Source organism: Balaenoptera borealis (assembly GCF_965194805.1).
Source record: "Balaenoptera borealis genome assembly, chromosome: 13".
In the NCBI taxonomy this organism is placed as follows: Eukaryota; Metazoa; Chordata; class Mammalia; order Artiodactyla; family Balaenopteridae; genus Balaenoptera; species Balaenoptera borealis.
Window position 1 is genome coordinate 103,181,814 of NC_138870.1, and position 26,553 is coordinate 103,208,366.

The 26,553-nt window shown below is 56.5% G+C and overlaps 1 protein-coding gene across 7 annotated transcripts in view; it reads right to left on the reverse strand.

Moving 5' to 3' along the window:
* CERK (ceramide kinase) overlaps positions 1–21,509 on the reverse strand; it is a 52,714-nt gene extending 31,205 nt beyond the window's left edge. For 4 of the 7 annotated variants that reach the window (XR_014233373.1, XR_014233374.1, XM_082350610.1 and 1 more), the window contains exon 1: positions 21,215–21,485. Coding sequence is in view for 4 of the 7 variants with exons in the window: in XM_082350610.1 (XP_082206736.1) it covers positions 21,215–21,347 (133 nt within the window). In the remaining 3 variants the exon portion in view is untranslated. Of the gene's footprint in view, positions 1–20,801; positions 20,874–21,214 lie in introns of those variants that run through there. The other 3 variants (XM_082350612.1, XM_082350613.1, XM_082350611.1) reach the window with 3 other exon arrangements.
* Positions 21,510–26,553: the final 5,044 nt, after the last annotated feature.

Genomic DNA, 26,553 nt, shown 5'->3' on the forward strand with positions numbered 1-26,553 from the left:
TGACCACGCCCGCATCTCAGAGCCCCAGGAGTGCACCTGGCCAGTCACGTCCACGTCCCACAGGTGCCTCACACCCAACCGTCTACATCTAAACCCATCTTTCTCCTCCTCCACCCCCCCCGCATCCCCCAGCCCAGTGAAGGGTGCTGTGTCCACAGGCTCGGGTGCCCAGCAAGCCAGGCTCCTCTCCAACTCGGGCGGCCGCCAGCCCTCCCGCTGGGGTTCATCCCCCCCCCCCAGCTGAGCCGCAGACGTGGGAACGCGGCTCTGCTCTGCCTGGACCTTTCAGTGTCTACCCCCTGCCGCTCAGCACGCGGGTTAATTCAACACCCCAGGCTGGGCATGCGGCTGCCCGTGCCCTTCCGCCCCTGCCCACCTTCCTGGCAAAGCCGGCGGGGAAGGGGGTGGCTATCCCCCCGCAGGGGCCGCTGCCCCCCACTTGATCTCATTCTAACTCCCACGCCTACACCTGCCCTGATCAAACAAGCATTTGTTTTAACTGCTGGATACTAACCCCCCATACATAGACATGCCTACAACAGAACTTGAAGATTTTCAACCAAAGTCCAGCCAAATTAGAAACCACCTTGCGGGAGCGTTGCAATCTCACTGGCAGCACTTGTGAAAACCTCTCTGCTACACTAAATTCCTAAACCAAAGCGACTTTTTCTGGGTGATTTTTTTAACATTCCTGAGATGAAAAAGGGAGTCCACCTGGGGCAGTGGCCACCCCGGGGACAAACGGAGCCCTGGGCACCCCCGTGACAGATCGGGCCGATGGTGGCCATCCCCGACCAGGAGCCAGTCCTCCATCCTCTCGGGGACTGAGCCGGGGGAAGAGGACTGGGGCTCCCTCCACCTCCTTCCACGCTTGGGTAAGATCACACGAGAGGCAGAAGACCCCGAGGCCCCCCAAGCCAGGCAGGAGCCCCCGGCCCGAGCTCCAGGTTTCAGGCGCCGCTCGGATTCAGTGACCCTCCCAGGCTGGCAGTGCCCACTCTGCACCACAGAGGCCTTACAAGCCCTGCCACTGGGGCCCCAGGTTCGAGAGAACAGTGCACCACCCCGAGCGTCCTAAGTGCCACCGGTACCAAACCAGGCTCGTCCTGCCAGACACGCAGCAAGCCCAACGCGGACACGCCGAGGTCAGCAGCAGAGAGAGGTTTACTTCCAAGGCAGCCACGCGAGGAGGCAGGAGAACAAGCCTCGGGTGCGCCTCCCCAAAGGCCAGGGGCTGGGGTATCTTTGGGACAAAGCAGCAGGGCACCCGGGGCGGGGGGAGCGTGGGGGAGGGTGATGGGGGAACAGGTGCGTCATCGTGTGCAGGTTTAACTAGGCCACCGGCCTCTGCACAATCAGAAGTGGGGGCGCTGAGCACCATCTGAGGGTGAAGTTTTCGGCCCTGTGATGTTAAAAGGTCAGCAAGCAGACACAGACGCAGGCCCAGTTGGAGAGTCGGTGGTCCTATCTAGTCTCAACCAGATCAGCTGGAACCAGACACAGCTGATCCCAAGTTTCAGAAAACAACTCGGGCAAACATCTTACTATTTACGCTCTGTACTGCTTGGAGGGCGTGCAAGTCTGAAAACGACCTTCATCAGTGGAGGCAGGTGCAACGGATCTGACGCAGAACCCACGGCTTCAGCAGCTGACATCCCCGCTGCCTGCCCGCCTGCCAACACAGACTCCCTCCCTCTCTGACTGCAGGCCCCGTGGGGCTTCTCTCCCGGCTCTGCGTGTGTGTATCCGTGTGTGTATGTGCGTGTGTGTATCTGTGTGTGTGTGTATCCGTGTGTGTGTGTGTATCCGTGTGTGTATGTGTAGCTGGGGAAGGCAGGGGCCGAGCACACCCTGTGCCACAGCTTGGTCCTGGCAGAGCAGGCCCACTGGGTTCTACAGGACACACTGTGGCTTCAGTTGGTCCACCCATCCAGCTCTGACCGGCATCTCCTAACTCTTCCCCAGGCCCCCTCACCTAGACTCACCGCACACCCTTGTGTGCCAGCTGTGATGGAGGGCTTCATAGAACCACCAAGAAAACCAACCCACCTCAAGATGGCTTGGACGTAACTTCCACAAAAATATTCTCCTGTCTTCTCAAACTGGTTACTCCCCAGGAACTTGCTGCCACGCCTCTGAGCACGAAAGTCACCAAAGAGTTTTAATCACAAGCAGCACGGTCCCCACAGGGCATGTGTTTTACAAGCGCATCCCGGGGACACAGTGACCCAGTGCCACGAGGCGGCAACTCACGCTGGTACTTGGAAAGGATGCTTACGATCTGAGGGGCAAGTTGACGAGGCTCTGAGAACTTGCGTCCTGTCACAGTCTGAAGGGTCTTGAACATTTAAGAGAGAAAATCTCATCATGCGAGCAAACAAAACGTGCTCTGTGCCGCCTTCCAGGTGCCCAGCGGGCAGCGCCAGACGTGCTCCCCACACACCTTCACCGGGTCCTCCCAAGTGGTCAGCGGGCTCTGTGCTGGGTACACACCACAGGGACACTGAAAACATCCATCCCGGGTGTTCTCTGTCCTCCTTCTAATGTGGTTTCAGTTACCTCTGGTCTTGAAGACTCAATTTGGAATCCAACAGAAACAAATTGTTTTATTACCCTCTACGGACATTACAAATTTTGAGAAACAGAAGGCAATGTTGGTCATAAAACAAAGAACTAAAGAGATACTATGTATTAATGACAAGAAGACTATCTTTCCATGGAGCACCATGTATTACCTCCATGATAAAAGTATTTAAAAAGAAAACGAAGTACAGAAAGAACCATTTGTGTCCAAAGAGTAAAATGCAGTAATGCGGTCACAGATCATCACCACCCGGAAGACGGTGAGTGTGTCTGCAGTGAAGAGGACGCAGGGCGGGAAAACACAGCCGCGGGATAAAAACACACATTGTTCACTGGAAGGGCTTTCCTCCTTCTATCCTTCCCTAACTGGGATATTAAATTGCATGTGGTACAACATTAAAGTTTAGGATACGTGTGATTGAAGTATAGTTTAGGAGAGTTTTTTAAGTTTAAAATTGAAATTTTAAGTAGCATCAACTTTTGCAATGCTATAAAAACTGAGCAGATTTGAAATAAAGAAGACAAATATAGAAGAGGCAAACTTTTGATAAAATTAGGAAAAAACCCATAAAATTTGAATACCTATTTGATATTTTTATTTTACACTATTAAACATCTTATAAACCTAATCTCCAGCTATGATGCTAATTTTGGTCATTTTTATTCACTGATAATAATAAATTCTACAACTTACCTGACACATTCCCAATTCCAAAAGAAGTAAAGCATTTATAAGGCTTTACTGGAATGTATGATCACAAATAACTTGCTTGGGATGTAAAGTAAGTATGTTCTAACCACACACTCACTCGGGGACCACCTCTTTCCCTCAGCCAAGCCGCTAGTTCCCAGCCGTGCTCCCTTTTCTGGGAATGGTCTGTCTACACACCAGGTACGCCCTGCCCACACACACGCCAGATACACACACACACACACCACATACACACACGCCAGATACACACACACCTCCAGATACACACACCCAGATACACACACACACACCCCACATACACACACGCCAGATACACACACACACACGCCAGATACACACACACACCCAGATACACACACACACCCCACATACACACACGCCAGATACACACACACACCCAGATACACAACCAGATACAAACACACACACCACATACACACACGCCAGATACACACACATACCCACATACAAACACACACCACACACACATGCCAGATACACACACACACTCAGATACACACACCCAGATACACACACACACACACCACATACACACACACCAGATACACACACACACATACACACGCCAGATACACACACACACCCAGATACACACACACACCACATACACACACGCCAGATACACACACACACCCAGATACACACACACACACACCACATACACACATGCCAGATACACACACACACCCAGATACACACACACACCACATACACACATGCCAGATACACACACACACCCAGATACACACACCCAGATACACACACACACCACACACACATGCCAGATACACACACACACACCACATACACACACGCCAGATACACACACACACCCAGATACACACACACACACACCACATACACACATGCCAGATACACACACACACCCAGATACACACACACACACACACCACATACACACATGCCAGATACACACACACACCCAGATACACACACACACCACATACACACATGCCAGATACACACACCCAGATACACACACCCAGATACACACACACACACCACACACACATGCCATATACACACACACACCACATACACACACGCCAGATACACACACACACCCAGATACACACACGCCAGATACACACACCCACCCAGATACACACCCACCCAGATACACACACACACGCCACATACACACACGCCACATACACACACGCCACATACACACACGCCCAGATACACACACACACACCACATACACACACGCCAGATACACACACACACCCAGATACACACACACCCAGATACACACACACACACACCACATATACACACGCCAGATACACACACACACACGGCCACCTGACTGGCCCGAGGCTTTCTGCTTCCCAGCTTAACCCCATCTCCTCGGGGAGGCCTCCAGGTCCCCCCTCACCAGGGTGTCAGCCTGGCCTGCAGTCACTTTTCTGCCTCCTACTAGGTGGCATTTCCCTGAGGGTGGTCTTACTTGCTCCATTCAGAGCTGTGTGTGTCCGCACCCGTCACCTCACACAGGGCCTGGCCAACCCGAGTCCAGCCCTGGTCTCCATGTGTCATGCTTTGTCACATGAGTACGCTGCTTTACGCGGGGCATAATAATAGTGATAGTAATAATAATAATTGCCACTTGTGAGGCCAACTTTGTGCTAAATGTATAATCTCGTGTAGTCCTCACAAACAACCCAGAAGGTAAATATCATGATCCTCACTGCACAGAGGGACTCACAGAAGGTCTTCCAGATCCTACTCCTACTGAAGCCTGCAGGTCAGAGAACTCATCCAAGCCACCGGCAGGGCCAGGACTCGCTTTTGGCAAATCTATCAAAAAATGTTTCCTGTCAGGCAGAGGTTAAAGAGAGCCTGCCAAACCCAAACACCAGGGGGGGACCGAGGCAGAGGCGCGTCCTCTGCACCCACAACCAAGGGCCCCCCTCAACTCCAGTGTGCACGACAGGCAACCGAGTGTGGACGCTGACAGCCACAGACCCACTCAGAAATTGGCGAAGAAAAAGACCTTTCTTTCCGAAAGACAAACAATAATCAAGCAGCCATGTAGAGCAAACGGTTGGAATATCTTTAATCTTGAAGGACTTAAGCTTTCACTCACAAGAATATCCTTATCAGTAATATATCAGGATAGGTCATTTTATTAGGTTTTGCACATTTTATAAAACCATACTCTAAATAATTTGGATTTCTTCTTAGAATGCGGCTCAAGTGAGTTAGAACAGCCGACTGAATGACTAAGATCAACCCCCTCTTCTTTCACTTTCAGATCCTTTGGCCAAACTTGAACGTGCCTCTCTCTGTGTTTCAGTTCAGTTTCAGCATTAATTTTTCTTTCTAATAATAAAGCAATCTATTTTAAGGGCCATTACCACCGGTTCAAATATAATAATTGTCACCAACTCAAAAAAAAAAAAAAAGTTCTCATGCAGTAGAATCCTTTCCAAAAATGGACTGAAATTTGGTAATCAAACCTGGGCTGGAAGTTTCAAGGCTTTTGCTGACAAGAGATGCGATTCTTCTGTGCTCCCCTCCCCAAGGAGTGCGACTGTGCCTCGTACTCTCCCACAAGGGTGGTGACCGAAGGGCCACCGTGTTCCAGAGGAACCACAGGCAATGCCCGCGGGACAGGGTGCCCACGCTGCAGGCCCGCAGCTCTCCCGGGACAGCTGAGGACCCCAGCCGCTCTCACCACCGTTCTCGGTTCTGTTCTACCCTTTTCAGTGCTCACTGTGACCCACGAACGCTGAGTGTGCTTCACGGCTGTGACTCGGGGGGAGAAAAGTCCCTGCTGTCTGTCAATCTGCTTATCTTACAAGTCCCTGGATGGCCGAGCGCACAGTGGCCTCTGTTCCCCCAGGAGAGCGACCGCCCGTGTGTCAGCGCACATGTACCCCGTGCTGGTGGCAAGGTGGCCAGGGTCCCGCAGACATCGAGGAGGCCAAGGGCGACCAGAGCAAAGACAAGTTCACAGTCAAGGGCACAGCTCCGCTCCCAGGACACGCCATCCGCGTGAGAGGGAGCGCATGGGACAGGGCAGGGCAGGTCCCCACGGAGCACCTGGTGCATCTGTCACAGCCTGAGACGCACGTCCACGGGAACTAGACGGCGATGAGGCCAGAGAGAAAAGCCGGGGAGCTGGCAGCCACGCAGCCCCACCCCGGGGCACCCGCACCAGGGCCCGTGCCCCAAGGAAGAGCCCGAGGGTCTGAGCTCACACCGCCCGACCCCCTGCGCTATTACGCACGTGAAACGCGCCTCCCGGCAGCTCAGCCACCCGAACACGTGCGGCAGGAGCAGAGCGCCCCTGGGTGAGAGCTCCCTGTGGAAAGGAAGACCAGGGAGCCCTCCTGCCCACAGCTCACCACCTCGCAGAGTCCAGAAACACCACGCGGAAAACAAATTCACTGGACCGTGGTCACCGCGCTCACACTACCCCGCCAACCCCGCCAGCGGGCTGCTCTCATCTGCTACACGACACCGTCAGGTCCGGTGGGCAAAGCTGAGCTGCGACCTCCCAGACCCGATCCTGCAGATCCACGTCAGGGTCGAAGGCAGACGCCCCGAGGCGCCCTCGGCGGCAAGCGCGGCACACCTTCTCCAAGGCCCTGCGGGGTGGGGCCCCTCCCTCCACTCATCAACACCTGCTCCGGTTTGACAGTGAGAGTCGGGAGAGCCGGCCGGCGTCACGAGAGACCCCACACGCCCAAGAGTCACATCACGATCACTTAGTGACTACACGGCCACACTGTCCCGGCACCTGGGGGAGCGGCGTCCCAGGCCCAGCAGACGACAGGTTTTGGACGTGATCGGGGAGGAGGGGAGGGGTCATGGGTGGAGGTGCCCTTGGGAGGCAGCGGAGGGCCACAGGCCCGGCTGGTTTCAGAGACGCCCGCGCACCAGCTACCGCCCCCCGCGGACAGAACCCCACGGCCCGCTGGGGCAGGTCGCCGACGCCCCTGCTGGACAGACGAGCAAACAAAGGCACCGAGGGGTAGGGGACCTGCTGGTCGCTGACGGGGCCAGGACAGATCCCGGCAGGCCGGGCTTGTGGCGGGCTGGGTGAGCCGCGGAGGACGGTCCAGGCTGCTGCTCTGCCCCTGCACCCGCTGCCTCCTCGCTCAGCAGCCTTCCCTGGGCGCCTCCACGTGCAGCCTTAGATTAAAGGATCTTCGGGGCTGGATTATGTGACATCACCGCCACCCGCGACACCAATTCAGAACAGGAAAAGGCCACAAGGAGAGGGACAGACTTAAGTGGCTTCACAAGAAGGGAAGAATTTGGATTTCCAACGAGAGTGAGGCATTTTGAGGCCTAAACCTATAGACCAGTTTTCGATCTCTCTTCAAGCATTACACATTTTCTCCTACAGCATAAATGTCACAAAGTACTTCTCCACTCCGAGACGTGTGCCCGAGACCTTGTCACCAAGACAACAAACCACGGCCTCGAGCACCTGCCACCTGCCACGGCCCGTGATGGCAGGTCCACACCTGCCCCAAATCCTGCTGGGGCGACGGAGGGGAGCACGGGGACTGACAGGTGGACGCTGGGTAAGCACCCTCCCCCTCTGCATGTCCACACACCCCACTAGACATTTCTAGAACAGTCTTCCAGTTTCAGTCAAAACAGGCAAATCTTGAAGGTAGCTACTTCCCAGGCACCCTATCCAACCCAGGCAATCCCCAATGGCTTTTCTCATGTAGAAAAAAATTTGTCTTCTAACTCCACAGAAACGGGAAATTCGTCCGGCAGCTTGACGTTTCAAGATCGTGTTCTTGAGGCTCCACACGAGGCAGTGGGAGGGTGGCACCCAAGCGCCCCAACCACCTGGAGGCCACAGTCCTGACCACAGCACACAGGCGACATCACTCAGGGATACGCCAGAAGCGTGGATTTTTTGGTGTGAAATCTCCTGACTTAAAATGTTGACTACAATTCGAAAAGGAAAAGAAGACCTCACTGGACAAGTCAAAAAATATCTGTGGGCCAAATTTAGCCCAAGGGCGACCCATCAGCAGCCCCCCCCCCCCCCCCGTGAGGACAATCTGTAGTTACTCTGACCCTACGGATTACAAATAAAATTGTATCACCCATAATGGCTATCATTTCACCCAGTCTAGCCTGACACACAAGAAAAATTTAAGTGAAATTAGATTCCTATCACTTTGGAAGCAAAGTTGGAAACAAACCAACATAGCTCCTCTTCGATGTTTTACAAGCTCGGTAAGGTTGCGCAGCTGCCACTCCAGGGTTACTTGTCTAGAAGAAGAACGGCAAGTCCTACAGACTGATCAACAGCAGGTCACGTTTCTATCAGAACAATAATTGTTGCCACTGAGTGATCTATGTTAATAATTAAATTTCCATTTGTAACTATTTCTTATTGGTTTTTTGTTTGTTTTGTTTCGTTTTTGGCCACACCGCACAGCATGATGCAGGATGTTAGTTCCCCGACCAGGGATCTGACCCATGCCCCCTGCAGTGGATTCGCAGAGACTTAACCACTGGACCGCCAGAGAAGTCCCTTACTGGTTTATTTCAATAACACAATAATTTCAAACAAAACTGTAAGTATGTCCTAGTTACTTTAGCCCCAAAGTTCCTGATGTGCAGATGAGGTGCCGGTCAATTAGAATTTACTTGACCCAGTACAACGTGACCTTTGACTCTTGTCTGCACACCCGCAGTGGCCAGCACGTCACCAGGACACCAGCCTGGGAGGGAAGCTGGTGTGCGTGTCCCATGCGCTGCAGGGGCCCTGACCGTCTGCCCACCACTGCAGCTCCGGCAGCTACCCGGGGCTGCTCACAGGAGGAACCCTCCCCCCAGCAGCCTCCCACCTTTTCATCTCTTCTGACCCGAAGTCGAGCCTGGCTCACAAGCCCACCTTTCCTCACTCTGGCCAAACAGCAGTCCCCACTGTTGACCAGAAGGACCGACAGTGGATCCAGAGTAGAAGCCAAGGCTGGAACTGGGCCCTGGCGCTTCCCAGCTGTGTGACCTTGGGCAAATGCCTAGCATCTCTGTGCTGAGTTACCTTCTCTGTAAAATGGGGACACGTGAGAATGAAAGGATTCTCACCTAAAGTGCTGAGAAGAGGGTCTGGTGCCTGGCCGCCCCACGTGTGTTAGCTGTTCTTAGCGCTCGCCACGGCAGGGCACAGGTAACCTCTCTTACTACGACTCGGGTGCATGGGGCTAAGTGTCCTCAGAGGTAATCCTGTCCGAGACACTCTATCCCCTTAGGCTCAAGAAACTCCAGAAGGTGGCAAGTGCCAGCTGGCGTCCTCACCAGCCAGGGACTGTACAGGCCCTAGGAGGGAAGCACGGGATCTACAGAAAAGGGCAGGTGTGGGCATTCAGATAAGGGACCGGGGATCGGAGGAAGAGGGAGGGCACCAGGCACTTTGCTTAGGAAAAGCGGCCCGACCAGTTTAGCTGTTTATAGTCAGGTTTATGGGGAGAAGCAGCGGGTGGGGGGAGCTGGCGGGGGAGCCGGCAGGGCAGGCCAGGGGCCCGCCTGGAACCCCACGGGCTCTCTGAGTCTGTGGGCTGAATCAGTGTCCAGCTCAGCTGAGTCTATTTTTAAACCTTTCTAGATCATTCCAGGCACAAAATCTTTGGAATCCTTAGGCCCTAAAATATTTCACGATGTACTTTTCTCTTAGAAGATATTCAATTATCAGGTATATCATGGTTTATGCTAAACCTTAACACACGTGAGTCACCATTAAAAAGCCCAGGCACTGCGCCCGAAGCTGCCCCACCACGCTCCACTCACGGGCTCAGCACTGCTACGGGCCCACCCAGCTTCAGACAGGGAGGCGGTGCCGGGACAGAAACCCCGCCCTCTGGCAGGTATCGGTCGGATGTGGGGAGGCCTCTGAGAAATGACGAAGTTGATACACGTATTTTATCAACTTATCCAGAGTCATAAATGCTATGGAAAAGGCAGCGGAGCAGGTCCACGGGGCTCGGGGGCTGCAGGGGGGTGGGATGCCTCACGGACAAAGGCTGATGGCAACCTAGGAGCGGGGCAAAGGCCCTGGGGCACGAGCATCCCTGCGGAGCTTCGGGACAGGCAGAGGCCAGCAGGGCTGGAGCAGGGGGAGTGCAGAGGGAGCTAAGGACCACGGAGGCGAGGCGGCGCCGGAGCCTAGGAGGGCCGCAGTCCAGGCAGCCCCGGGCAGGGACGAGCGGCTACGGAGGCTCACCGCCTTGGACTCTCATCTAAGATGCCTCACGGCTCCGGGGCGCCCCTGCGGAGCTGTCAGGTGAGGCACAGACAGTACAAGGAGTCAGGAGCACGTGTTTCCGTGGACCCAGACCTCTGAGGCAGCACCGCTTCTGGCAAATGAGCCTAAAGCCCCGGCCCTCGGACCCCCTTCCACGGAACATTCTCTATCAGGCCTCCCAGGGCCCTTGGGTACCAGGGCAGACCCGCTGCAGGCCTGGCACCATCCACCCGGGCCCCCAAGACGCCATGCAGACCTGGGCCAAGGGGTCCCTGGGAAGGAGGGAGCCAGGCATGCTCCAGATGGAGCCCTGGGAATCAGCGGCTTCGCGGATCGGGTGCGGTCTGATGTCCACTGGTTTCCTGAGAAAGGCTGCACAAGGCGTGTGGCCAGAGAGGAAGCCGAGACGCGGGGACTGCTGGGGCCACAGGCTGGCGGGCAGGGAGGGCGGCCCCTTTCCACCCAGGAGCCGCTGCTCACACACAGGCACATGTGCACACGCTCCTGCGCACACACTCACACACGTGCACACGCTCCTGCGCACACACTCACACACGTGCACCTGCCCTTTGAATGGGGCGTGGAGACAGGATGCAGACCCCACACTGCTGACACTTCGCTGTCGTCCCCACGTGAAGAAACGTCATTAACCCCGTCCGGAAAGATAAGGCGTCCAGAAAGATAAGGCATCACCGTGTCCTCCTGACTCAAAACCCGGAGACCAGAGCAGCTCCTGCCCATCCTGAAACAGTCCTGCCTACGAGGGACTCGCTACCACCTTTGTCGCACTTTGGCCTTTGACCCCGGCCACTGCGGGGAGAGCCCAGCAGTCCTGGGGCACCAGCGGCCTAGCGACCTGGCCAAGCGTCCGGCTCCAGGTGGCCCCCGGCCCTGCCGCCCTCGGGACTCTGCTCCATCAGCACCTGCGACAGGATTGGACCTGGCCCTTCAGGAAACGCCTCTGCCACACCTGCCTGGGACAGGGTTCTCCTCGGGTCCCCAGGCCGCAGGTTCAGGGGACGGGTTGCACTCACCCTGGACCTGCGGACCATATACCGTGGAGCCAACTCTGGCACAACTGCGTTTCCACACCCAGGAAACAGCCCGTCCCCGATTCCCACTCGCACAGCCACCAGCTCCTCCGACCACATGCTACCCCGTGTGAGCACCCCCAGCCGAGTGACCAGGGGGCGTGCGGCGCCCCCGCCCCCGGCCGCCGGGGGCTGCAGCCAGACTGACTCCTGCTCCAAGAACCCTGCTCTCCCCCCACCTGCCCGCCAGGAAAGGCAGTGGGCGCTGCAGAAACGGACCCCGGCAGCCACGTCCTTGCAGGGGGCGTACCCCAGGATCTCAGCGTCCGAGCTCTGGAGCAGCCCCCCCACCTGCCATCTCTGAACTGGGGAGAACACCAGATGGTTCTAAGGGCTCTGGTGAGGATTACTTGAGGCGGTAAGCACAGCACTACAGGCACGAGAACGTCAGTCTGGACAGACACAGTTCCGACCAGGATGAAGCAGGCGCACGACCGCCTACCCCTCTTCTGATGGTGACCTAGAGGTCTGGACAAGATGGGAGGGAGACAGTTAACTGAAGGCGCCAAAAGCAAAGAGCGGCGGGCCAGTGGCCGGAGCAGCACCCACGCAGAAGGAGCGGCGCCCTGCAGTCTTCCAGAGCCTTCCTCTCCTCTCCATCCCCAGCTCTGAGCCAAGGGCAGCCTGAGATCTAGAACGGCTCGCTGGATGCGGACAGCGAACGCCCAGCCCTCTGTCCAGAGGAGCCAGAGCGTGGCCGGCAGGGCTGGGGAAGGGCGTCCTGTCTCTGCCCGTGAACTGACACACGCCAGGCTCCCTCCCGGCCTCTGCGTGCTGAACCGCGGGAAGCACAGAGGAGCCTTGGGAGCCGAAGTGCCAAGTGTGCCAGCTCCCCGGCCCCGGACTCACCCCTGAGTGACAAACACCAGGGTGGCCCCCCGCAGCGTGAAAAAGGCCTTGAGAGCTGGACTGATGTGGAAACCCCTCCCGCAACGTGAGACCGACTTGCCGTCTGTGTACAACCAGGCTGAGCACCTGCCTAAGAAAAGAAAATTCTCCAAAGGACTTTGATGGGACCCAGAGCCTTACAAAGAAATATGAAAAATGTCCAGGGTACAAAATTAATCAGCACACCAAGAACCAGAAAACGCTGACATGCCCAAGGGAAAGACAGTCCACAGACGCCCGGCCTGAGATGACCCAGATGTCGGAGGCGTCAGACAAAAACTTTAACGTGGTCGGTATAACCGTGCTCGGTGAGGTACAGCTGAACATTCTTAAAATGAACGGAAAGATGACAGAAGTTCCCAGGGGAGAAAAATAAACTATTAGAAGGAACCAAATGGAAGCTTTAAAACTGAAAGTACAGCATCTGAAATAAAACATCCACTAGCTGGGCTCAGTAGCGGAGTGGGGGTGACAGAGGAAAGCCAGTGAAGCTGAACAGGTCAGTAGGAATAATCTGTTTTGAATAACAGAGAGAAAAAATATTTTAAAAAATGCACAGGGACCTTCCACTGCTGAGATGATGGACAAGGTGTGCTTTTCCCTGTTCCTCCGCTGAGCCACGTGTCACACAAACGCAGGGAGACTCTGAAAGGTGGGGAGAAGGAGGAAGCTGGCCGGGGACCTCGGGACCAGGGAAGGACAGGGGGTGAGTTCCCTGGGTTTCCTTTTGCCTCATGCGTCCCAGATTTGAAGAATCCAGCAACCCGGAAATGCCAGTGGGTACAAACCAAAAACCCCAACAAAGAGTGCCCTCTCTGGCCAAAGGACCAGGGGAAGGACAGCCCAGTAAGACAGGAAACTTCTAGACAAACAACAAACACACAGAAAACCTGCCCCATGCCCACACGCCAGCAAAGTCCACCTGGGAGCCTAGACTCCCACCCTCAGGGGTGTAGGGAGGCACCCGACACTCCCCACCAGGGTGGCGTGAGGGAAGGCAGGCAGGGAGCCAGGACTTTCATCCCAGCCAGCTGGTAACGAGCCTCGCTCCCCACAGGGGTCGGTGGAGACAAAGAGGGAGTGGACTTCACCTTCACTCAGCAGTAGTGGGGTGGTGTCAGGGGAGACCTAGGGGAAAGTCAGGATTTTCACCACCACCCACCTCCACCCACCCAGGTGTCAGGAGACCCTTGGAGAGCAGTTGCGAGGCACCCCTACCCCTTCCAGCCAAGGGGGTCTCTGTGCAGGCCTAGTGGGGGGCCGGAAGTCCTAGCCCACACAGCATCAATGAGGAGCCCCCCCCCCCGATTGTCAACAGGGCCGAGGGGAACCTGGACTTCTTCCCCCACCTGGCAGTAACTAGTCTCCCTCTTCCCTGATGCAGCAGTGTCAGAGAGGGCAAGCTAAAAGAGGAAATTTAAATAAGATCCAAAATTTCATAACACAGTACAAAAATGTCCAGGTTTCAATCTAAAATCAATCACCATGCCAAGAACTAGGAAGATCTCAAAATGAGAGAAAAAAAGACAATTGCTGGATGCCAACACTGAGATGACAAAGATGTTAGGATTGTCTGACAAGGACCTTAAAGCAGCCACTGTGAAAAGGCTTCACGAACAATCACACGCTTGAAACAATTGAAGACATATAAAGACTCAGCAAAGAAAAAAGCCTTAGCAAAGAAGTAGAAGACACAGGGACTTCCCTGGCAGTCCGGTGGTAAGGAATCCGCCTTCTAATGCAGGGAATGCGGGTTCGATCCCTGGTCGGGAAACTAAGATCCCACAGGCTGCAGGGCAACTAAGCCCATGCGCCACAACTACTGAGCCCTTGCGCCTCAACTAGAAGGCCCGTATGCCACAAACTACAGAGCCCACGTGCCCTGGAGCCTGTGCACCACAACTAGAGAGAAGCCCGCATGCCTCAACAAAGATCGCGCATGCCGCAACTAAGACCCGATGCAGCCAAAAATAAATAAATAATAAATAAATCTTTAAAAAAGAAAGAAGAAATACAAGATATAAAGAAGATCCAAATGGACATTTTAGAACTGAAAAATACAGTAACCAAAACAGAAAACAAACAGGTGGACTCAACAGCAGAACGGAGGGACAGAGGAAAGAATCAGTGAACTGGAAGATAGGACAACAGAAATGACTCAAATTGAACAGCAGAGGAAAACAGAATTAAAAACAAAAACAAAACAAAAAAACACAAAACGAACAGAGCCTCAGAGACCTGTGGGATTATAATGGAGGATCCAACATGTGTGTCACTACAGTCTCAGAAGTAGAAAAGGAGAGGGGCTGAAAAAGTACTCAAAAAATAATGGCTGAAAACTTCCCAAATTTGACAAAAGGCATAACCTCAAATACGATTAATCCAAAGAAATCCAGTCCAAGACACATTACAGTCTGGATTCTGAAAATCAAGTCCAAGGAAAAGAATGTCCACATCAGCGAGAGAGAAACAACACCTTACCTACAGGTGAGAAAAATCTGAATGACAATGGATTTCTCCTCAGAAACCATGGAAGCCAGAAGGAAGTGGCACAATATTTTTCCAGTGCTGAAAAGAAAAGAATGGTCAACCTGGAATCTTACACCCAGCAAAAATATCCTTCAGGGATAAAGGAGAAATTAAGACATTCTCAGATAAAGAAAAACTAAGAGAACTTGTTACCAGCAGACCTATCATAAAAGAAAGGATGCAGGAAGTAGAAATGAAGTGATAAGAGTCCCTGGGGGGGAAAAAAAAAGGAAGAAAGAACAGAGTAAGCAAAGATATGGGTAAACACAATAGGAATTCCTTCTCTTCCTGACTTTTCTTGATTATGTTTCCGGGTGGAAGAGAAAATTATAACACCAATGTGGTTCTAAACGCATGTAGAAGAAATAATTAAGATAATTTCATTATAAAACGGGAGAGTAAAGCGATGCAGAGAGGTAAGGTTTCTGCACTTCACTCAAACTGGTAAAATGGCAGCACCACAAGATTGGGATGAGATACGTATATATAGACCAATATCTTGGGCAACCACTCCACCTCTATACAAAGAGGTGCACTCAAAAACAGTACGGATATTTTACCACAATAAACAGCTAATAAAAAAGATGAAGATATATAGACAAATGGAATTCTTTTTTTTTTTTTTTTTTTGTTTTTCTCTCCTTTTTTTTTTTTTTTTTTAATTTATTTTATTTATGGCTGTGTTGGGTCTTCGTTTCTTGTGCGAGGGCTTTCTCCAGTTGTGGCAAGCGGGGGCCACTCTTCATCACGGTGCGCGGGCCTCTCGCTATCGCGGCCTCTCTTGTTGCAGAGCACAGGCTCCAGACGCGCAGGCTCAGCAATTGTGGCTCACGGGCCCAGCCGCTCCGCGGCATGTGGGATCTTCCCAGACCAGGGCTCGAACCCGTGTCCCCTGCATTGTCAGGCGGATTCTCAACCACTGCGCCACCAGGGAAGCCCCGACAAATGGAATTCTAAAAAAATATTTTTAAGTAATTCACAGGAAGGCAGGGAAAAACAGAGAAACGAAAACCAGAAAACAAAAAATAAAATGGCAGACTTAAGCCCTAATATATTTACATTAAAAAGACATAGATTGGCTTAGTTAATTAAAAAACATGAGTCAACCCTATGCAGTCTAAAGAAACTCACTTCAAATCTAATGATGTAAGCAGGTTGAAAGTAAAAGGATGGAAAAGACGTGTGGAGCAGGAGTGGCCGTGTCAATCAATAAAGTAGACTCCAGAACAAATACAATGATCAGAGACAGAGAAGGGCATTACACAACGAAAAAAGGGTCAATCCAAAATGAAGACATAGCAATCCTGAATGTGAATGCACCAAACAACAGAGCAGGAAAACGCATAATGATGAATAATGGTTTAGAGCAGGGTCGGCAAACTGCAGGCCAAATTCAGCTTGCTGCCCGCTTTTGTAAATAAAGTTTTATTGGCACACGGCCACGTGCATTCACTCTCATGCTGCCTACAGCAGCTTTTGTGCTAAAACAGCAGAGCTGAGAAGTTGTGACCCACAGAGTCTAAAATAATTGCTATCTGGCTTTTGAAGAAAATGTTTGCTGACCTATTTTAGAGTAACAAATAAAAGTTAACCTTGGAATTATCTCAGATTACGATATTTATGACCACGTTCGCCTACTGTTAAGTCATGTAACCTGACCATAACTGAGGCAGGTGCCTAGAGAGACAGATGGCAGGCAGGACTGCTGTTTTCCTGACATCTGCTTTCGAAACCACAAAAGCCGGTACGTCTCTTCCGACGGTGAATCACATGCAAATCTAGAATGAGATTCTATTTTTTTTTCTGAAACAGGTAGACAGGATTGCCATTTATTTCCTATTCAAATATACTGAGATTCCTCCTATCAAACTGTGCAGGTCGTTAGCTTTACATCATCTGACACTATCTACAGCACTTTTGACTTCCTCACGGGGCATAACTAAGACACATCAGGGGATACTGAAACACAGGACTACAGGATCTGTGGTGTTTACGCTTTAGGGGATTCTGTAGAATTTGTGGGCTTTACACAAACCATTCAGCTTCCCAGCCACTTCCAATGGTTTTAAACCCACATCCTCCAGAGAAAAGTCAAGGTGCTGGGAGAGCAAACAGCAAAGCAACCACTCCCCCCCACGTTCTCCTGCCAGTGGCAGCGGTGACCCCTGGACATGCTGCATCCCACAGTCCCGAGGCGGCCTCCGCTCACCACGTGGCCAGGGGCAGGCCACACCTCACCTCCCATATGCGGCCATCCACGCAGGGTTATTCAGCACCTGCCGTGCACAGGCACACGAGGAGCCCCGGGAGAATGGTGACGGGGACACGAGGAGGGGGTCATCAGTATCTTAACAAACACATAGAAAACATATCTTCTAAAGCCTAAACCACAGTTCCTTAAGTACCTGTCTTTTTCCTTAGGACAGATGATCAAACGTGGCAAAGTCACCAAACTATACACTTAAAATGTGTGAATTTTATTGTATGCAAATTATGCCTCAATAAAGTTCACATTAAAAAAACCATGTTTTAAGAGAGTAAACAGTAATATGCATACTTGCACAGAAACAAACACCAAATATTCACTGTTGAAGGTTAAGACTAAGGGTGATTCTTTTTCTGTGTGCTTTCTGTGTTTTCTAGATTTTACTAAATCAACATGAGTTACTTTTGTAAGCATAAAAAAACTTTTTAAGTATCTGTGGCTTCCCTACCTTTTGCTGGGCACTGCGTAGGGGTGTTGGGGACACTCTGTAAATATGGCAGTGACCTACCCAAGGAGCTCCCCATCAGCCCTGGGGCATCCCAGGTTCGGGGGGAGCTGCCAGAGGAAGGGGAGGGTTTCCTTCACAGGTGGAGCCTGGGCACTGCCCCACCCCACCCCAGGGTGCCAATACACTCCTCCCAGCCCCAACTCTAAAGGAACACATCCAGAGTCTCTTTTCCTGAACCCCGGGGTACAGCCCAGATACAGTTTCAGTCTGTTTCAAGCTGAACTAGCCCGACCCACTGTGAGAAGGCTGGGTCCGGGTTTCCTGTTTTCAGTCTGCCCCACTTCCGACCAGGCTGGCGCCCCGGAGCCTCACAGCTTCCTTAAGAGCAGCTGTTCCTGGGTCCAGACAACGCTGCCCCCTGAAATCCGGGTCCCTCCTTTGCTCTCAACCGCTGAGCCCCCTCACACATGAAGGAGCGTGGGCCTGGATTAAAAGCCAGCTCCCTTCTGTACGTTACAATCAATTGCAATCAGTTCACAACTTCCATTTTTCCCGTCTGAAAACAGGAGCGAGGCTGTGGAGAGACCGAGCGGGTCAGATGAAGCGGCTGCACCCAGAGCACGCGGCTGCGTCGGGGCAGGTCCCTCCCCTGTCCTTCCTCGAAGGTGATCTCAATTCACTCCCTGCCCCATCAGTCTGTTTTTGCACAACCCTCCCCTCCCTTCCCTCCGAGGCCAAGCCACGGTCCATCCCGGCAAGCAGACACACCTGGGACTGCGGCAGGCTGGGTCCTGCCACTCTGTAACTGAATCAAATGTCCCGTGGACTGCTTCCCGTCTCCCTACTGCCAGGGCTGCTCTCAAGCATGGAATCATCTGACTCAGACGCCACTGCCCTGGGGATGCAGCTATGAGGAAAGCCCCGAGCTCCGTCCCTGCACTGCTGACCCAGCGCTTTCCCAGGGTGGTGGGCTGCACAGGGGGTGCCAGGGCTCCCACAGCCCCGGTCTCTCCGGTGAGGGGACCAATCTCGTGCATACCAGTCCCTGTACAAAAGGGCCTTCACAGTTTGTAAGAGTGAAGCAACCACCGTCCCAGGGAAGAGGGCAGGCAGCTGTGCCAGTGAGGAGCCGCCCCGAAGCACACCGCCCAAAACCGAGGATCTGGGGTCCAGAAACCATAACGGCAGCCGGCTGAGGATGCCAACGCCGAAAGCAGGCAAGGAGTGACCTCCCCACCGAGACGTCCCGGACGGGCGGGGTCTGTCCAGTGTCCACATGGCCGCTGTGGCCTGAAGGAGGCCACACCACCCGGTGCACAGCAGCTGGAGTTGGACCCACCACGCCTCAAACCCGGGTTCAACCACTAGTTGGGCCGGTTTCTAAAACTCTCTATATCCGTAAAATACAGGAGAAGCTGCCCCGCAGGAATGCATCATGTTTGAATGGGATACAGGACAGAAGCACAGTGGCTGCGCCCAAGTGCCCCACGAAATGGCAGTGCCCCATCCTTAAGCCGAGAGGTTTACAGGAAAGCTCAAAAGCCCTCGGGGACAGGCCAGGCATGACCTAGTCGTGTGGTGCCAGGAGGCCGGAGGATGACGTCCGAGGAATGACATGTCTTCCCAAGGGGACAACAGAAAGCTGGTAGAAGGGTAGAGTCTCAGACCCCCGGCCACAGATAAGCTCTCTGCAGACCATGCTTCTGGTGACGCCGAGGCTAGAAACCAAGAGTCCAAGACCACCCTTGACCTTGGCCCCAATTAACCGGCCAGCTCTGCCTCACCCCTCCCCCACCAGCAGAGCCACACAACCTGTGTCAGAAAGCACCCCCAGACCCATCGCAGCACCCCCGACTGCCCCCAAGGCATCTGAAAGCCATCCCAAACTCAGAACATCCACCAGAGACCCTGACCTACACACCCCACCCCCCAATAATTAAAAACGAAATCCCTGCTCCTCCTGCAATTTCAGTAACTACAAACCTGGAATTCACGTTCCCCTGGCGCTGCTCATTCAGTACAGGCAGGCCCAGCCCTGCTCACCACCACTCCCACCTGCAGTCCCTCCTCTGTCTGCTCTCCTCCAAGCTGCCACAGGGATCCTTTCTCCAGGTTAAGATGGATAAAGCCCTCCAGGGGTCCCCATCTCAGCCCATGCCACCCAAACAGCCCCGTTTCCCCTCCCCCATCTCCCTCCGTTCCTGCAGTACCCCGTGGACCTCCGGCCTTGGCACTTGTGGTCTTCCCGCAGGGACCATCTCTTCCCAATGTGCACAGGTCCCTCCAGGGCTCTGGTCCAATGCCCCCCTGCAAGTGAGGACTTCTGGGACCCCCTGCACCACAGCGACCTGCCCCCACCCTGCAGGGCTCTTCTGAGACATACACGCCCCTGTGTGTTCCCCTCTTGTCTCTCCCTCTAATGGAAAATGCTCCATTGCGGCAGGGACTTTGTCACGTGCACTGAGCAGAGGCGAGGATTACCGCCGCGCCCTTCCCGGACAGGCCCTCAATAAAACATTGCGAAAGACAAATGAATGAGATGGAAACACACCCACACTCGCCAGCCCTGGGCTTCCTCGCCAGCCATGGACGCCTCCCCCTTCTCACTGTCCAAAGGCGCCTCCTGTAATCCTCCTCCTCCTGCCAGGGGTCAAATGACACCTCCTTGATAAGCCTCTGCCCACCCCTCTGCCGCCGCCGTCTCGGCCCAGGGAGCCGCTGGCCCCTTCTCCTTGGGAGAGAGAGTGCCCTTTTTAGTTAAATTACACTTCTCCAAATCGGAGGGCCTCCGCAGGTCCTGTGTCCAGCCTGTTGCACCAGAATTAACACCCACACCAACCCCACCCGGGAGCACATCCCAGACAGAAGATCATGAGCCCGTCTTTCACTTTACAACAGGAATTCCTGACCCCGCTCTGGATCCCCGCTAACGAAAAGCATCTGTACTCGGGTTAAACTGAAACCGAGTGCGGGGCGCCGGCACTCCCTCGGGATCCATCCGTAATCAGTCTCACAATCGATCCAGATGGTGCCTTTCAGATACTTGCAGGCCGGTCACGGAGATGCGGCCCCGTCCAGGCGACACCTCCCGGGCCGCAGACCTCCCCCGCCGTCACCACCCCGCGCCTCGCCCTCCGGGGTCGCATCCTCGCCGGGACCGCAGGCGCCCGGGCTCCGGCCCTCCCCGCCGGCACCTCCCCCCACCCCCGCCCCCGCCCCGGCGCTCGCTCTTTGTCACCCCAGTCCCGGAGTGTACACACCCTCGGCGCCCGGGACTCCTCCCTGCCAGCTGCTGCCGAGACCCCGGCCCCCATCTCCGGGCCTCCGGTCCCGGGGCCCCCGCCCGCCGGCCTCCCCGCCCCCTCCTCCCCGGCCCCTCCCTGCCCCGCCACCCCGGCCGAGCCCGCGGGCCGGCGGCGACACTCACCCGCGCCGGGGGCGCCGGCTTCGGGCCCCGGGCTCCGCCACCAGCGCAGCAGCGCCCGCGCGGGGTCCAGGCTCACTGCGCAGCGCTGCTGCTTCACCCACAGCACCGAGCGCAGCGGCTCCGCGGCCCCCATCGCGCCCAGCGCCCAGGGCGCCGCCGGGTCGGCTGGGCTGAGGGCGCCGGGCGGGCGCGCAGACGCCGAGGGGCGCTGGACCGTTAGCGGCCCCTGGAGCCCAGCCGGGTCGCGGCGGCGGCTGCGGCGGCTGCGGCGGCGGCGCGGCGTCGGCGGCGGCGGCGGCGGCGCGGGGCGGGCGGGGCGCGCGGGTGGGCGGCGCTGCGTCACCCCGTACGCAGAGCGGCCGCGGGGGACCAGGCGGGGGACGGGGAGGGGGCGGAGCGGGGGAGGGAGAGGGGGTCGGGCTGGGGAGGAGGGCCGGACTCGGGGGACTGAGAGGGGGCTGGACGGGGGAGGGGAGGAGTCGGCCGGGGGAGGTGGGCGGGGCGAGGGGACGAGGAAAAGGCCGCGAGGGGGACCGGGCGGTGGGACGGGGAGGGGACGAGGAGGGGGACGGACGAGGTGGGTGGCGAGCCGAGGAACCAAGGGGGGGGTCTGAGCGAGGGGACCTGAGAAGGGGGCCAGGCGTGGGGGGGGGGGAGAGAGGAGGGAGCAGGGAACAGAGGAGGGGGCGGGGGAGGGGCCGGGCGATCAAGGAGGGGGCTGGGCTGGGGTCGGGCCACGCGGACCGGGTGAGCTCGCCCGGGCGAGTCCGCAGGGCTTCGCTCTGGCCCGAGGAGGTGGCTTCCCCTTGCCGCCGATCCTGGGGTCCGGGCCGCCGTGGCCGGGGGCGTGGAGCTCAGTAGCGCCTCCCTGGTGGGTCATCAGGACAGGCGGGGGCCTCCAGGGGCGCCGAAATGCTGCCTGGGCGGTCGTGCGGGTGTGGAGGAAGCCCACGGGCCTTGGGTGGGCTCCGCGCCCCACGCCTGTCCTCCTGCGGCCGCCCTGGGCAGCTTGACTTTGGGCGTCGGGCGGCATCTTGGATACCCCGTCTTCTCCTCTTGAAGGGCTGGCATGCACCCTCTGGAGGTGTGGACTGTGCTGGGGCCAGCATGGCACCGGGCACCCTCTCCTCTGCTTATAGGCCACCCTCGTGACCACCCAGGGAGGCAGGTGCTGCAGCACCCCTACACTCCTAAGGGGGCAGTTTTAGGTACTGGGGATTGAATGCCTAAAACTGGGTCAAAGGACCCTGCCGGGCCTGCACACCTAGGATGAGGACAGATTCCCCCTGAGGAGGCACGTCCTGGTCACAGGTAGCAGAGGTGTGGCTCAGAGGCCTGCCAGGGTCCAGCCACCCTTTACTGCCCACTGGAATATGTGTCTGGGCTGGGGGCTGCAGAGAGCAGCTAGGGGTCCCACACCCCAGGTTCTCATGGCCAGCCAGCCTGCAAGGGGAAGATGCTGGAGTATAAGCGGTCACCAGAGGGGAGGGGCCTGCAGGCTGGCAGGCAGGGAAGGCTGGCTGGAGGAAGCAGTCTTCCTCTTAGGGGCCTGGGAGGAAGCTGGGGGGCGGGGGGCAGGCAGCTGAGCCCTGCCCTCCCCTCCTGAGCAGGCCCAAGGAGAGGGGGGCTGCTGTTTTGAGCACTTTGCTGAGGCATCACCCTGGTGCCCCCGGATTCTCTTCCTCACCACCGTGCTCAGCTCAACCGTCCCCTGTCCACAGGGGGCCTTCCCTGATCCCCCACCCCCACCCCCGCTAAGTGCAGCACCCAGCCCAGCGAGGCTCCAGCCCTGCCCTCAGAGCGTGCCCGCCCCCTCAGCAGATGGCGGAAGGGCAGGCCTGCGGCCTCGCTGCCCGTGCCTGGCACTGGGGAGCCACAGGTACAGGTCTGATCCTGCCAGCTCCCTGTGATTCACTCCTGCTGGGAGCCCAGCCCCTGTTCAGGCTGGGTACAGGGAATCAGGAGCCAGGAGAGGGCAGAAGGTGGGGTGTGAGTCCTAGCCCCTCCCTTGGGCAAGCCGGGCCTGATCTCCCAGCCCAGTAGGGCTGATGGCAACGGGGCTGCTGGTCTGAGGCTCCGAAAATGTGGATATGACACGTGTTTGGAAGTCTTGCACCAGCACCAGGCGGGGAGCTGGTAACACACTGCTGCACGTGAGGAGGGATGCCAGGAAAGGGCCGGTGGGCAGGGACTCAGAAGTGCCAGCCTCCCTGTGTGGCCTCTCCCTTCGGCCTCCCTGGGCTGGGCCCCTTCTGCCCTCCTCGGTTACTCACACAGGATCCTTGAATGCCACACGTCAGCTGATACAATCCTGTAGCCAGGGGGGCGCCCAGAGAGGATTCAGGCCCCCTCCCCACCCCCACCCTCAGGGAGCTCTGTCGGGGAGGCAGCAGCATGAACTACACAACACTGCTGGGGCCCCGAGGGACCCCCACCCTCCTCACTTGACAGACTCAAAGTCCATAGGCCAGGCCAGGGGGCTCTCAGTGGCTGTTATAGGCTGCACTGTGACCCCCTAAAATTCACGTGCTCAAGTCCTGACCCCCAGGACCTCAGAACGTGAGTGGAGTTGGAGATAGAGTCTTTACAGAGGTGATTAAAGTATAATGTGGCCTTGGGGGTAGGCCCCAATCCAGTGTGACAGGTGGCTTTATAAGAGAGGGGATTTGGACATGCAGAGGGACCATGGGTGATCGGGCACAGAGGGTCAAACACATGAAGAGGCAGCAAGAGGGCAGCCATTTGCAAACCACAGAGAGAGGCCTCAGAGGAAAGCAACCTGCTGGCACCTTGATCTTGGACTTGCAGCCTCTCCGAACTAGAACTGAGGAAATGAATTTCTCTCGTTTCAGCCACCCAGTCTATGGCATTTTGCAGCCCCAGCCAACCACTACCGTGGCCTTCCACCCCAGGGGGCTGTAGTCCTCGGTTTGGCCGGGGAGGGGCCTGGCCAAGGCAGGACCACATGCTTAAACCAGAGGGAGAAGTTATTGAAATAAAGGCCAAGTTTTCAGAAGACGTGCTTCCTGCACTTGAGCTGGATGGGGAGAGGGTTGGGCAGGGGGTCAGGCCCTACGTGAGGGCTGTGGGCCCGTGACTCTGAGCACAGAGCTGGGGGCATGGAAGGAAAGAGGCGGCTTTGCCCCAGAGCAGCTGCTAGGCCCCTGCTGCGCGCCAGGTCCTGGTGGGCCCGTCAGGAGCTGGCTGCAAAGGCAAATCCCCAGAACAGCCACCAAGAACCTTCAGAAGGCTGGGGTGACTTGGCCGTCTGCGTTCAGAATGTGCTCCGGGCTCCCCTGCTGGCCTTCCAGCCACCTCACCTCTCACCTTTCGCATGCTGGGCCCTGGCCAGATGCCCTTCCCACGTGTTTGCCTGGGAAACCCCACCAGCCTTCTCCTTGAACGCGGCCGAATCCCCGGGCAGCTGGCTTCATGGGGCTTCCTCGGGGCTGCCCGTCCATGGCCTCATCTCCACCTGTAGCACCGCAGAACCTGTTGCTGTTCTGGTGTGTGCCCATTGCTGGCCATTCCTCCACGGGGCCGAGATGTGCCCCGGCAGCCGGCTGGGCCCGAGAGCACAGGCTCAGCCCAGCAGCCTGGAGCCCCGCTGGGTCAGGCCCTGCCCTGCCACCTGGCCCGTCCCGTGTCCAGTCTGCAGGCTTGGGCTGCTCCCTGGTGGCCTGACTGCCCTACAGCCTGAAGGGGCCAGCTGGTCTAGGCTGGACATCTTGCCCAGCGTTGGCCACCGCCCCCTGGGCCACGCTGCGCCTGTCCAGGTTACCTCACATGCGGGCTGCCTGCACCCTGAGGTCCTGTCTAGGCCCACAGCATTGCCACCCAACGCCCACAAGCATCCCGCCCACTGCGTCATCCCTGCCGGAGGCCCACTGGCTTCTCCTGCCCACAGAGCCCTGGCCGCTAATGGGGACCTGGCGCCGTCAGCACCTCCTGGCACCATCCCTTCCATGGCCTCTGACCTACTTTCTCTCTCTCCTGGGAGCCCCTGGCCACGTTGACTGTGACAGCTCTGCTTATCTTCCCAGGCTTCCTCCCCATGAACTCAGCATCGGACTTGACATCACAACCCTGCTGCGTGGGGGTGGGAACACCTGCACCAGCTGCACACCGGCTGCCCACAGCGCCGCCCTCTGCCCTCTGCCCTCCATCCTGCAAGAAGAGCTTCTAACTTCCCATCAAGTTTGACTGCCTGGAAGAAATATCCCAGGGAGAGTAAGCTGATAAGTTACAAAATGCACATCCCTGTGACCCAGACGGCAACCTCTGGAAGTGGGAGTTATTTGCCCCGTTTTACACATGGAAAGACTGAGGCCCTCAAAACTAACCTGGCCTGTTCAAGTTCTACAGAAAGGTAACTAGCTCAGTGGGAGCCCCAGGGCCACACTGGTGTAGGAGAGTCCGAAATATGAGAACAGGGGGCACACAAGGGCAGCCTGCGCCCCCAGCAGGTCCTGCCCCAGGCACTCCAGCCAAGCCACCCTCCGGGGCACACAGGACTGTCCTGCCTGATGTGCTCTTGTGGGCCCCATCCAGATTCCCAGAGGCTACACCGCCGGGGCTGGACCTGCCCACCCGGGAAAGCCCCGAGCCTGGGCTGGCATGGAGGGAGGGTGGCCCTCAAGGGTGGTGGCCAGAGGGTGGATATGAGCTGGAAGGGCCAGTCGGGCGCAGCCAGCGGAGAATAACAGCACAGGTGGCCCAAGGATCAGGGCTGCTCGCAGACCTGGGCACCGTGGGAGCAGTGCACCCAGGGGAGGGCCCGAAGGCCAGGATCAGGTTTGGTCTGCACCCCCTAGGCTCCCCAGGCCTGCTCGGGTGACCCGCCTGGGTCGGGTGCCCAGAGGGTACCTGGCATCGTGCTCGGCACCAGCTCATCGAATCTTCAAGGCGACACTGCTCTGCAGGTGAGAAGACCGTCCCAGTGAGGTTAGGACGCGGGCCAGGGTTATCCAGTAGCCAGGGGTGGAGCAGGGAATGACACACAGGGCTGTGGGACCCCGAAGGCCGCCCTCGCACAGTCTGGCCGTCCTGTCGGCAACATCCTGGGTTTCTCTCCCCGTGGGGAGCAGGCCTGCCTTGTCTGGGGGATGCTGTTTGCTTAACAGCAGACCGTGCTGGGGAAAAGGCCAGCTCCCGGGGGGTGAACTCTGCAGAGACTCCGCTCCCGTCTCCGCAGCTGGAGGAAAGCTGGCTGGCTGGCTGGGGTCCTCAGAGGCGGGGAGAGCTCAGTGAGGGCGGTGGGAGGGGCACCTGCACGTGAGCCTGCGTCCCCAGGTCGGCAGCAGAGTCCACTTCTGGTTCATGCAGTACGGCCTTGACTC